This window comes from Gorilla gorilla, chromosome 8, assembly GCF_029281585.2.
Source record: "Gorilla gorilla gorilla isolate KB3781 chromosome 8, NHGRI_mGorGor1-v2.1_pri, whole genome shotgun sequence".
Classification (NCBI taxonomy): Eukaryota; Metazoa; Chordata; class Mammalia; order Primates; family Hominidae; genus Gorilla; species Gorilla gorilla.
The window spans coordinates 15163901-15177072 of NC_073232.2; the positions used below are offsets into that span (position 1 = coordinate 15163901).

The following is a 13172-nucleotide window of genomic DNA, read 5'->3' on the forward strand; positions in this document are numbered from 1 at the left end:
GCAGTGGTGCGATCTTGGCTCAGTGCAACCTCCGCCTCCCCGGTTCAAGGAATTCTGGTGCCTCAGCCTCCTGAGTAGCTGGGATTATAGGCATCCGCCAACATGCCCAGCTAATTTTTGTAGTTTTTGTAGAGATGGAGTTTCTCCATATTGGCCAGGCTGGTCTTGAACTCCTGGGCTTAAGCGATCCTCCCAGTTCTTCGGCCTCTCAAAGTGCTGGGATTACAAGGGTGAGCCACGACACCCAGCCAACTTCCTGTCTTTCAACAGTGATCAATTGTGGGTATACATGACATACGAAATAACAAAGATTAAATCTATTTCAAGCTGTCAAGTGGCCGAACACCGAAGGCTGCCACAGGAAAATTATTTAAAGATACATTTGTTAAAAATACGTTGATTGATTAAGAAATTAGAAATTGAAACAGAACTATTTCTACTTGGGGTGTGAACCCCATATCACACTCTGAATCCCCACCAGCAGGGACCGCTCAAGACCTGCGTGCCAAGGGTCTTGACAAAGGAATGTCCCACCCAATCTAGGGCTCCTAGCCCCTGGACTACCCAACTTGGTCAAATGTATGCCTAACTGTTCCATCAGCGGTTTCACTTAATGTAGCAGTTCTAGACTCCGAGACTTTTACACAGAGAACCCCGAGATCATTCTGAACTTGAGGTGCAGGACAGCGTGTTGTGCAAAGTCACAGAGTTGCTGAGAGGTAGAGCTGGGATGGGGGCTCGGGCCCCCCCTAGAATCACAGGATCCTTACGTCCAGGGCTAGTCAGAAGCCAGCGAGTTTGATTTGCAGCTGTTGGGGAAGTCCCTCTGGAATGGTTTCGACGGGTAGGATCTGGCTGCTGCATTTGCCGTCTCTCTGGCCCACCGCTGTCCACTGTACAGAGAAGGCATCTCTTTCTACCTTCAAATCAGCATCTGGTTTCTGTTCAGAGGAGCAACGCGATGCAAGATAACCCCCGCGCCTTCGTCAGTGGCTCTAACTCCTCTCACAGCCTTGTTCCTTCTCCCTGTCTCGCTCTTTAGCCATTTCTCGTAGGGATGGTGTCCGGGTGGCTCGGACACCCTGGTCGCCGTTCCCTGGGGGTAGATGAGTTTATGAAGACCAAATTGGATAGGAGCAAAAGCACTCTTGGTAAAACTGTATTCAATCAATCACTAGATGAATATTTTTTTAACTATCCAGGCCCACCCCAGATGTCTGAATAGATTTCTTCTGATCTTGGCTACTCTGTGATTTGGCCTTCACTCCTTGATTTACCCAGCAGAGTCAATGACATTCCCCAATACACACACACACACACACACACACACACACACACACACACACACACACTGCTTTCTGAGGAGGAGTACACAGAAGGGAACACGATCCAGTCTCAACACTGGCGATGACAGACCGTCCCATTCTCTCATTTGAACCCTACACATTGATCCAGCCCAGCCGGGAGGTTTCCTAACATCTCGTCAGCAGCAAGCATCGCTGTCCAAAACCTGCCCGTTTTTTTTTTCTTTCTTCTTTTTTTTTTTTTTTGGCTTGATTTGGCTCTATTTTTAGGATGTTTTCCACTGGGAGAAGGAAGAAATATGAGGGGAACAGAGCAGGGAGAGGTGCCAGCTGTGGCTTGCCAGCCTAGGGTTGCTCCATGGCATGTGTTTACACTACAGTCATGAGCCGGCCTTGCCTGGCCCCTGTGGGTCACCCGGGCATGCTTCCCATACCCAGCAGAACGTGATCTGGGTTCCAGTTTCTGCTCTCCCCAGTCCTGGGTTAGGAAACTCAGTTGTTTTGACATTGACTCTTCCCCTCACCCGTGTGTGTGTGTGTGTGTGTGTGTGTGTGTGTGTGTGTGTGTGTGTGTGTTGGGGGATGTCACTGATCTGCTGGGGAAACCAAGGGGTGAAGACCAAATCATAGAGCAGCCAAGATCAGAGGGAATCTATTCAGACATCTGGGGTGGGCTTGCACAGTTACAAAAAGTGCGCATCCAGGGTTTGGTTAACCTAATACTTCATAGTTTTTCCAAAAGTGCTTTTGCTCATATCCAATTTGGTCTTCGTAAGGACCTCTTGAGGTAGATGGGGCTGCTGTTCTCATTCTACAGATGATTTTACTGTCAATGGCTGTCTGTCCACCTCAGAACCCTGCAGGATTTATGGAAGTTGCTTCCAGCTTCTTATGTGAACCAGTACTCGCTCCTACTTAGGATTATATATTGAGGTTGGACATGGTGGCTTATGCCTGTAATCCCATCACTTTGAAAGGCAGGAGATTTGCTTGAGGCCAGGAGTTTGAGACCAGCCTGGGCAGCATAATGAGACCCCCCCGTCTCTACAAAAACAAAATATAGAAATTAGTTGAGTGTGGTGGCATGCACCCACAATCCCAGATACTCCAGAGGCTGAAGTGGGAGGACAGTTTGAGCCCAGAAACTCTAGGCTGCACTAGAGTTTGTGTGATTGCACCACTGCACTGCAGTCTGGGCAACAGAGCCAGACCCTGTCTCAAAAAAACAAAACAAAACAAAACAAAAAAGGATTATATATCCATTAGTTGAATCGCTGCAAAGGTAAACATTCATTCATTCATTAAGCAAGCATAGATTGAACACCTTCTCCGTGTCGAACACTGTGGTAGGGTCTGGTGATTCAAAGATGAACAGCTGTCCCTGTTTCTAAGTTGCCTGTAGTCCAGTGATTACTCTCAGGTTTCTGTCTCATGTGTCCATGTGGAGAGACCGCCAAACAGGCTTTGTGTGAGCAACAAGGCTGTTTATTTCACCTGGGTGCAGGCGGGCTGAGTCCGAAAAAGGAGTCAGCAAAGGGTGATGGGATTATCATTGGTTCTTATAGGTTTTGGGATAGGCGGTGGAGTTAAGAGCAATGTTTTGGGGGCAGTGGGTGGATCTCACATAGTATATTCTCAAGGGTGGGGAGAATTACAAAGAAACTTCTTAAGGGTGGGGGAGATTACAAAGTACATTGATCAGTTAGGTTGGGGCAGAAACAAATCACAATGGTGGAATATCATCAGTTAAGTCGATTTTCACTTCTGTGGATCTTCAGTTGCTTCAGGCCATCTGGATGTATATGTGCAGGTCACTGGGGATATGATGGCTTAGCTTGGGCTCAGAGGCCTGACAGTTTCTATTAATATTTGTATTTCATTGAGAACAATGGGAACCATCGGTGTCTGCCATTTGGGAAGTGGAAGAGATGCTTAGACAGATAAGGGAGCAGAGGTCTAGACCAGGTGTAGAGAGGGTCAGAAACCAGGTTGGGGTTCCTAACTCCCAAGCCACGTCCCCAGCCACATACTGCAGTCACTGTCTTGCCCTCCCATTCCTATTGGATAAGCTTTGGAGATAAGACAAGCCTGGTTCATCACGGTTGAGTTTCTAAACCTAGATATGCAGAGGTTCCCTGGAATTGCTTCTTGAGTCCCTGATTAATTCAGCTCTTGACATCACAAGATGAACTCACTCTTCAGTGAATTGCATAGACTTTTGAAAACTATGTTTCCGCTGCGCTAAAGTCTAGGAGCGGGCTCCTTAGCCTGAAGGATGCCTGTTTCAATGGGACGTGACAGCTGCTTTCAAACATTTAAGGGCGAGCACCTGTTGTTGGAGGGGGATGCAGGCTTAACCCATGTGCAGCAACAGAAAGAGACAAGGGGGCATTTCCAGGAAGATCAACTCAGCTTAGTGTAAGCAATGTCCTTCTAGCCAGTAGCGCCATCTAATAATGGAGCAAACAGCTTGGAGCCAAAGAGCCAGAGGTCTAAGCTGAGGATCCCAGGACTCTTCAACAGGGGTTTGTGGATTCAGTGGGAAGCTGGCCCAAGAGCTTTCAAGAGCCTTGGAGTGACCCCCTGATTTGTCCCTTTGCACAGTTTGCCTGGTGCTGCACTTAGAGCTTCACTCTGTGAAGGGCATAGAACACCAACACTCTCCTCATGGCAAGGATGGGCTTTTGCTCCTGTTTCTTTGCTTTTTTCTTTCTTTTTTTTGAGACTGAGTCTTGCTCTATCACCCAGGCTGGAATGCAGTGGCGCAATCTCGGCTCACTGCAACCTCCGCCTCCCAGGTTCGAGCTATTCTCCTGCCTTGGCCTCCCGAGTAGCTGGGATTACAGGCACCTCTTACCACACCTGGCTAATTTTTGTATTTTTATAGAGATGGGGTTTCACCACATTGGTCAGTCTGGTCTCGAACTCCTGAGCTGAAGTGATCTGCCTGCCTCAGCCTCCCAAAGTGCTGGGATGACAGGCATGAGCCACTGTGCTCGCCTCCTGTTCCTTTTTCATCCACGATTTGGAAGAAGGTGGTGTCAGGGTCATAGAAGACCCTTAGAGAGGAGACATGGGGCGGGGTGGTTTAGGGATTAGTAGTGGCCGTGTTTCCCCTACCCTGAATGGGGCTTTGCCCAGGGCTGTTCCATCGGGTTTATCTGGGCCTCACAGATGAAGAGTTTTCTTCATCTTGTTGTGTCTGGGTCTGCACAATACTGAGAAATTGTCTGGCAAGAAACAAAGCTACTCATGTTCTAGGACATAGTTCCATGGCTTAGCATGAAAACAAGCAAGATCCAAGTGTTCAAGGGCCCCTGCAACCCTGACATGCCTCCTAGGTGGCTGGCCAGGTCTGCATGGGGTCACTGCGGCCCAGGACTCAGACTTTCCTCTAGAAGTTGGTTTTGGCAGTGTACCCAGGGAGACTGAGTCACCAAGCAAACTGGTAAGAGAATGCAGATAAACGTGGTTCACTTCCAGGAGGATCACAACTGCCAGCAGAGAGTATTCGGGGGGGCTCCCCGCAGAATTCTCTTGGGGGAGAAGGTAGGTGGGAGTTAGGGGCCATTGTGTGTGGCGAGGCAGAGAAGGGAGAATCCGGGCTACTGTCCTGGCTGCTCTGGCAGAGCCAAGGTGGTGTGATACGTGAGTTTCTCAGTCCATTTTCCATTCACTTATTCTCATGGCAGATGGTGATCTCCTTTGGGGAGGTGAGGCCCGTCACTACTTAATGTGGCAAGGTTGCGGGTTCCAACATCCTGCTCTTTTTCTACTCTACCCCTCCCCTTGTTTTCGAGACTTTGAGAGGAATTTCCCAGAATCAAGCTTTCTGGCTCTCCTTCCTCTTTTGCTTTCATAAGGACAAACACTATTCGGGGGAGAGGGCGGGAGAGATATTGAGAGCCAAGGCACATGAGACAGCACGGGCAGCAGGGTGCTGCCTCGTGAGCTTGCCTCTTTTTTTTTTTTTTTTTTTTTTGAGATGGAGTCTCGCTCTGTCTCCCAGGCTGGAGTGCAGTGGTGCGATCACAACTCACTGCAGCCTCCACCTCCCGGTTCAAGCAATTCTTCCACCTCAGCCTCCCAAGTAGCTGGGACCACAGGCACCTGCCACCACACCCGGCTAATTTTTTGTATTATTTTTTGTAGAGATGGTGGATTAGTCAGGGTTCTGTAGAGGGACAGAACTAATAGGATAGATGTATATATAAGGGGAGTTTATTAAGGAGCATTGACTCCCACGATCACAAGGTGAGGTCCACAATAGGACGTCTGCAAGCTGAGGAGCAAGGAAGCCAGTCCAGGTCCCAAAACCTCAAAAGTGGGAAGTTAATAGTGCAGCCTTCAGTCTGTGATCAAAGGTCCGAGAGTCCCAAAGCTGAAGAATTTGGAGTCTGATGTTTGAGGGCAGGAAGCATTCAGCACACGAGAAAGATGTAGGCGCAGAGACTAAGCCAGTCTAGTCTTTCCACGGTCTTCTGCCTGCTTTTGTTCGGGCCCTGCTGGCAGCTGATTAGATGGTGCCCACCCAGACGGAGGGTGGGTCTGCCTCTCCCAGTCCACTGACTCAAATGTTAATCTCCTTTGGCAACACCCTCACAGGCACACCCAGGATTTTTCAATCCAATCATCTTGACACTCAGTATTCACCATCACAGATGGAGTCTTGCTATGTTGCCCAGGCTGGTCTCAAATCCCTGTCCTTAAGCAATCCTCCCCACCTCAGGCTCCCAAAGTGCTGGGATTACAGGCCTGAGCCACTGTACCTGGCTTGTTTTAATCTTTTATACTGCATTTTTACTGTACTTATTATTATTATTATTATTTTTGAGACGGAGTCTTGCTCTGTCCCCCAGGCTGGAGTGCAGTGGCGTGATCTCGGCTCACTGCAGCCTCTGCCTCCCAGGTTCAAGCGATTGTCCTGCCTCAGCCTCCCAAGTAGCTAGGATTATAGGTCCCCGCCACCATGCCCAGCTAATTTTTGTACTTTTAGTAGTTTTACCATGTTGGTCAGGCTGGTCTCGAACTCCTGAACTCAGATGATCCACCCACCTCGGCTTCCCAAAGTTCTGGGATTACAGGTGTGAGCCACAGCACCCGGCCTTACAGTACATTTTCTATGTTTAGATATACAAATACCTACCATTGTGTTACAGTTGCCTACAGTATTCCGTAGAGTCACATGCTGTACAGGTTTGTACCCTAGGAGCAACAGGCTATACCATGTAGCCTAGATGTGTAGTAGGCTCTGCCATCTAGGTTTGTGTAAGTTCACTCTGTGATGTTTGCACAATGACAGAATTGCTTAGTGATGCATTTCTCAGAACATATCCCCATCATTAGCCAACACATGACTGTATTTCTTTTCTTCCTCTTTTGCTTGACCAATAAATTAGGACATCTTAAAACTTTTGAGAAATACACAAAAAGCTCAAGCCATCCTCCACATCTTTTATTTTTTTTTTTTAACGAAGATAAAACATATTCATTATTCCTTAAGTGGAAGTGAATCCTCATAAAGGTCTTCCTCTCTGTCGTCTTCATGTTGAGTAGACTGGGAAGGAGGAAAAGGGGGTTGGCCTTGCTGTCTCAAGGGTGGCAGAGGCAGGAGAAAGTAGGTGTACCTGTGTGATTCAAATGTGTTGTTCAAGGTCAACTGTATATGATTGGCTCTCACGATCTAATATTTTACATAGGAATCTTATATCTCTGTCTGTCATAAATAAAATGAACTTAAAATTTCCTTTTCTTTTACTTTTTGTTTTACCAATCAAGGTTATGCTAGCCTCAGAAATGACTAGAGTTGCTTTTATTCTTTTCTATTTTCTGGAACAATTTACTTAGATAAATCATCTGAGGTCAGGAGTTCAAGACCAGACTGGCCAACACGGTGAAATGCCGTCTCTACTAAAAATACAAAAAAATTTAGCCGAGCATGATGGCACAAGCCTGTAATACCAGTTACTCAGGAGGCTGAGGCAGGAGAATCGCTTGAACCTGAGAGGCGGAGGTGGCAGTAAGCTGAGATGGTACCACTGCACTCCAACCAGGGTGACAGCACGAGACTCCGTCTCAAAAAAAAAGAAAAAGAAAAGAAAAGGAAATGCCCACAGGAGCTGGAGTGACAGGGTCGGGGCAGAGAGAAATGGAAACTTACTGGAGGGTTTGCCGGGACTTAAGTTGAGCAATTTGAGTCACTTCACCCAGAGCCAGGCTATGGCTGCTGTGTATTCTCCTCACATCCACTTAATGAGACACTAAGTCCACTAGATTGGAGAAAAATATATGATATTTGTAGAAAAATAATAATTTTTTTTGAGACAGAGTCTCGCTCTGTCACTGAGGCTGGAGTGCAGTGGCACAATCTTGGCTCACTGCAACCTCCACCTCCTGGGTTCAAGTGATTCTTGTGCCTCAGCCTCCCGAGTAGCTGGGATTACAGGTGTGTACCACCACACCCAGCTAATTTTTGTATTTTTAGTAAAGACGAGGTTTTGCCATGTTGGCCAGGCTGGTCTCGAACTCCTGACGTCAAGTGATCTGCCCACCTTGGCCTCCCAAAGTGCTGGGATTACAGGCGTGAGCCACCGCACCTGGCCTCTCCATGTCTTTTCATGACTTGATAGCTCATTTCTCTTTAGAACGGAATCATATTCCATTGTTTGGATGTTCCATAGTTTATCCATTTACCTACCAAAGGACATCTTGGTTGTTTCCGTGTTTTAACAATTACGAATAAAGCTGGTATAAACATCTATGTGCATGTTATGAATTGGTTTTTCGAACCCCCAACATGACATTGTGTGGATAGTCTCAGTCTCTGTTCTCAATCATGTGTGAGTTACAAATAATTTATTGAAGTAAGAGCCCCCTCCCCGTGTCTTTGGCTGGTGATGATGGAAGGGTTTGTTTCAGTGTTTTGTTTGGTGTCTCACTTCTCTCCCTCATACGTGGGATTTTTCTCAAGAGCAAATAGTGACACTTGGTGTCTAATGAGCAACTTCTGATTGCTCCCAGCCTACCATGCTTGTCACCTCTCTCACTCTCTCTGGGGCAGCGGGTAGGTCCTAGCTTGGTTTGAACGTTTTAACCTGGCTATGGCTGGCACAGGATCACGGAAATGCAGTTGCTTGTGTTTGTTGTTACAGCAGCATTTGGAAGCACTGGTAGGAGTTAGATGACATTGGCTGGCACAGAAGTGTGGGAACAAAGGTGATCCTGGAGAAAAACCACTCCACTGTCCTCTCAAGGCTGGACCGAGCTCAGTGAATTCAGCTATGTGAGCACCTCACCAGGCACTTGCTTTTTTTTTTTTTTCTTTTTTTGCGACAGGGTCTCACTCTGTCACCCAGGCTGGAGTGCAATGGTGCAATCACAGCTCACTGCAACCTCTGCCTCCTGGGCTCAGGTGATCCTCCCACCTCAGTCTCCAAAATAACTGGGACCACAGGTGCGAGCCATCATGCCCAGGTATTTTTTAATTTTTTTTTTTTTTTTTGCAGAGATGGGGTTTCATGTTGCCCAGGCTGGTCTCTTAACTCCTGAGCTCAAGCAATCCATCCACCTGAGCCACCCAAAGTGCTGGGATTACAGGTGCGAGCCACTGCACTGGCCAGGATCATTTTCAATAATTGCCCTGCTAATGTCTCATTCTACTCACGGAAGGTCCTTCTCTGACCTTTCCTTCCCAAACAGCTCAATTGTTCTAGGTGAGTCTGAATCACAGCCTGATTGGCTGCTAAATTAGGATTCCACTCAGCACCCTGGGGTTAGGGTGGCCCTATAATGAGTCTCCTAGGGAGCTGTCTATCTGCATCCGTGTCAAGCCGAAGGGAAAAACAAAAACAAACCAACAAAACCCCCAGCAAACTCTGCTCCTAATTGGCTTTCTTCTTTGATCTCTGACCTGGTTCCTTGACTACTCTAATCTCAACTCCCTTTACTTCTTCCCATAAAGCAAGTGGGGTTGACTAGGTAGTCTTGAAGTTTCCTTCTATCTTTCATAGTTTCTAGGACCATGACCTAGGAGAAATCATCAATCTGCGCTAGCCTTGGTGTTATTGTAGCTGTAAAAGAATCATCGTATTAGAGGAACATTTACGTTATTGGGAGCGTTTTCTGAAGGGCCGCCTTTGTGATACCCAGGTTAGTAGGAGGGAAGTTGGCCAAGCCCTAGTTGGACATTTGGGGTGAAGATGGGGCATTAGCAGAGCTAGGGAATGAGTTAGGAGGATGTCCAAACTCCTCGGAACCAGTAAATTACCAGAATACAGTTGCAGTTGGGTTGTTTATAAGTGATTTTGTAGTGAAGCAGTTTCATCTCTCATGACGGCTCTACCCTAACTTACCTAGGGCTGTAAAGGCTGCCAGGAGTTCTAGCTGGCCATTAAAAAAACAAAAACAAAAACAGGTGTGCATTCGTCCTTGCTCCCACGCACTCCCAGTTTGCACTTAGATGTAAGGAGCGGGGGGCGGGTGGGGGGCGGAGATTGAGTTAACTTCCTTTTGCCTGCTGCAGAGCAAGTGCAGGAGGCGAATGGGGGAAGAACATAGTCTTCCCTCTAGACTCGCAACGCGTTATTGACAGACAGGAAAAGTGCCCGGTCTGCGAAAGTTCAGCTGGACCTCCGGGACATCAACTCCCTGTGCCCTAAGAGCTGACCGCTGTCAGATGCGTTATCTAGGTCAAGAGATGAATGATGTGCCGCTGCTGGGGCAGACGCCGTCTCTCTGCTCTCCCTGTGAGCTGAAACCAGCAGTGTTTGCAAGCTTGTAGGGAGTGTGGAAGAAGGCCCCCTGGTCCGCTTGCCTGGCCTGTACGTGTGCAAAATCGGTGGGCAAGCAGCGGGCGCGCAGGTGCACCGTCATTCCCCAGGAACCGCGGGCGGCCTTTGCAGGGGTGCAGCCGCTCTCCCCGCGCACAGCCTACAGCCCTCCCCGACCCCCGCGAACCCCAGGGCGGGAACTCGTCCCGGTGGCGCGGGCGCTCGCTGCCTGCTGTTTCCCTCTTCGGGTCAGCCCACTCTTATTTCAGGAGTGGAGTGGGACTCTCCCCTGGGCGTTTAGGGTGTCGCCTCTGGCATGTGCTCCCACTGCAGAAAACAAGTCCAAATGCAACGCATCGGGTTTCTGAACAGCCGCCAGAGCGCGGAAACCAGACCGTCAGCAAAGCTGTCGCGGGAACAGGGGCTCTGAGAGGGCGGCGCGGGGGGCGGGGTGCCGGAGTGGGGGTCGAGGCGGGAGGGGGAGTGGGGGTCGAGGCGTGGGGGAGGGTGGCGGGGCACAGGCCAGGTGGCCGATGTTGCGCGTTCCGGGGCCCCTCGGCAGGCGGCGGGTCGGGAGGAGTGGAGGCCCGGGTGGGGCGGGCGCGCGGGGCGGGAGCAGCCCCGGTCGCCGCCTGGGCGCGGGCGCCCTCCCTGTGGAGCATGCGGGACGTGAGCGACGTGTGGCAGCCTCTGCGCAGACTTTTCCGCCGCGGTGTAGGTTTCAGCGAGCGCCGCCTTCCCTCCAATCACAGCCCAGCCTCAGCGCTAAGTGTGCACCTCTCTGCAAGGCGGCGCAGCGCTCCTGTACTGAGGCTTCGTTTGCAAAAATTACATCCGTCCCGGCGCGGGCGGCGGTTCCCAACCAAAAGCAGCCCAGATCTTCCCCGCACGCCTCTGACCTGACTGCACGACTGTCACAAGTCGCGAGCTGGTGCAAACTGCGAGGGCCGGGAAAGGAGACGGGGCACGCATGCACCAAAAAGTGGGGAGGCAGAGCTGCAGGGTGTGCAGGATAACGGAGTGAATTTTAGGGGTCTGCATAATAAGGGGCCGCCCCCAATAGTTTTCCCTCGACTTAGGTAATGAATTGCAGATCGAAATGGGTCTAGTTTTATTCATTCTTCTACTCGGGGCGGTAAAGGTTTATTGAATGGTGTACATGGTGAGTGTGAAAACCAGATGCCAGCTGCCCCCAGCCCCAGTCCACTTCAGTCCAGCTCCCCGGGGCTTTCCCGCCCCCTCCTCGTACCCAGCACGGCAGGCCTCTCAAGGTTCCCAGTCTTTGGGCTAGGGGAGGGGAGCAAGGCTCAGTTCAAGTCCAGGTTTCTAAGGGATTCAGGAAAGTGGACAAGGTGAGGTGGGAGGATCAGGGAAGCCTCCTCCCCGCGGGTCGCCCGGGTCGTGGCGGGGGATGGGCTCACGGGTATTATCAAGGAGCAGCCTGGCCCATGTCCTTACCTGGACTGCGCCTGCCCCACAGCTCGTGTTAGGAATGCAGAGTATTGGGGCTCCATGGCCCTAAAGGAGCTGCATTGGTAGGATGCACTTTAAGCAGCTTCCCAAGGGATTCGGCTGCGGGGTCCACGGTCTACACTGGGCAGGACTGCGTCGCTGCTCTCCTCCCGGCCAGCACAGTTGAGGTGAGGGGCCGGAATTAGTCGGGGAAGCTGTGCCAGACGTCCCGAGGGGACAACGGGACGGGGGATAACAGCAGCCAGGACCCTTCAGCAGGGCTGGGCGCGCTCCAGGCCCGGGGCAGGGCGGCAGGAGCTGGTGCACCGCCGTCGCCGGCCCGCAGGGGGAGCTCGCAGGCTGCCTCCCGGCTCGCCCACCCTCCTCCCCACGTGGAAGGGGGCTGGGACCCAAGGAATGCGGCCCGCCCCGAGGCTGACGTACACGTCTGCGGCCAGCCCGGACTCTTTAAAAGCCGGCGGTGCGCGGGGCATCCCAGCCAAGCCGGAGAGGAGGCGAGCGGCAGGGCCTGGTGGCGAGAGCGCGGCTGTCACTGCGCCCGAGCATCCCAGAGCTTTCCGAGCGGACGAGCCGGCCGTGCCGGGCATCCCCAGCCTCGCTACCCTCGCAGCACACGTCGAGCCCCCCACAGGCGAGGGTCCGGAACTTAGCCCAAAGCACGTTTCCCCTGGCAGCGCAGGAAACGCCCGGCCGCGCGCCGGCGCACGCCCCCCTCTCCTCCTTTGTTCCGGGGGTCGGCGGCCGCTCTCCTGCCAGCGTCGGGATCTCGGCCCCGGGAGGCGGACCGTCGGGCGCAGCCGCGAAGATGCCGTTGGAACTGACGCAGAGCCGAGTGCAGAAGATTTGGGTGCCCGTGGACCACAGGCCCTCGTTGCCCAGATGTGAGTGCAGCTGCGCGGAGCCGGGTTGCAGGGCGCGCTGCGCGGGGCCGGGCCATTGTGTGGGGCGGCTTTGTGCCGACGCCCCTCTGCGGGGGGCGCGCCCGTGCGGGTCGCGCCGGCGGGGCGGGGCGGAGGCGCGGGCTGCGCGTCCTTGGCCGGGCGGCGGGGGCGCTGTGGCCCTTGTCCCCGTGGCTGCCCCGCCGGCCCGGAAACGGCGAGTGCGCCCGGCTGGGGCTGCGTACGCCGAGACGGAGGGACGCGCGCGCCTGGGCAGGCCAGGGAGGGGATCCACATCCTCCGCGATCCCTGTCCCCGACACCCGTCTCGGGCGGCCGTGGCCGGAGCGCAGCCCAGGGACCCGGCCGCTCGCGCCTCCGCCCCTTTCCACCGTCCGGATCTCCTCTCCCTGCATGTTTCCATCTCCTCTCCCTCCTTGCTATGCATTCCTATCCCCTCGCTTCACTTAGTAACCTATTTCTGTGTCCTGTTTTCTCTTTCGATATGTATGTCTCTGTTTCTACCTCCTTCCTCTCCCACTCTGTTTCTTTCTGCTTTTATCTCTTTCTCTCTCCTTCTCTCTCTTTTCCGTGCATCTCCAGTGCCATGGGGGCGCCCGTGCTGGGGGCGCCAGGAGAGCCACCTGGAGCCACGCCTGTGTCCTCGGCTTTGGGGAGGGTCGGTGGGTTGGTGAGTGCACGGTTGGTGCTGCTCCACGCGCCCCGGGCGCACGCACTCCCCGGTGCTCG

At 52.2% G+C, this 13172-nt stretch overlaps 1 protein-coding gene across 6 annotated transcripts in view; it reads left to right on the forward strand.

Moving 5' to 3' along the window:
* PFKFB3 (6-phosphofructo-2-kinase/fructose-2,6-biphosphatase 3) overlaps positions 1-13172 on the forward strand; it is an 88732-nt gene that overhangs the window by 44830 nt on the left and 30730 nt on the right. Inside the window, exon 1 of one of the 6 annotated variants that reach the window (XM_004049028.5) lies at positions 11875-12426. The exons of 3 other annotated variants lie outside the window; for them this stretch is intronic. In XM_004049028.5, the coding sequence (XP_004049076.1) occupies positions 12351-12426 (76 nt within the window). In that variant the 5' untranslated portion in view covers positions 11875-12350. Of the gene's footprint in view, positions 1-11874; positions 12427-13172 lie in introns of those variants that run through there. 2 more of the 6 variants (XM_019034835.4, XM_019034836.4) reach the window with 2 other exon arrangements.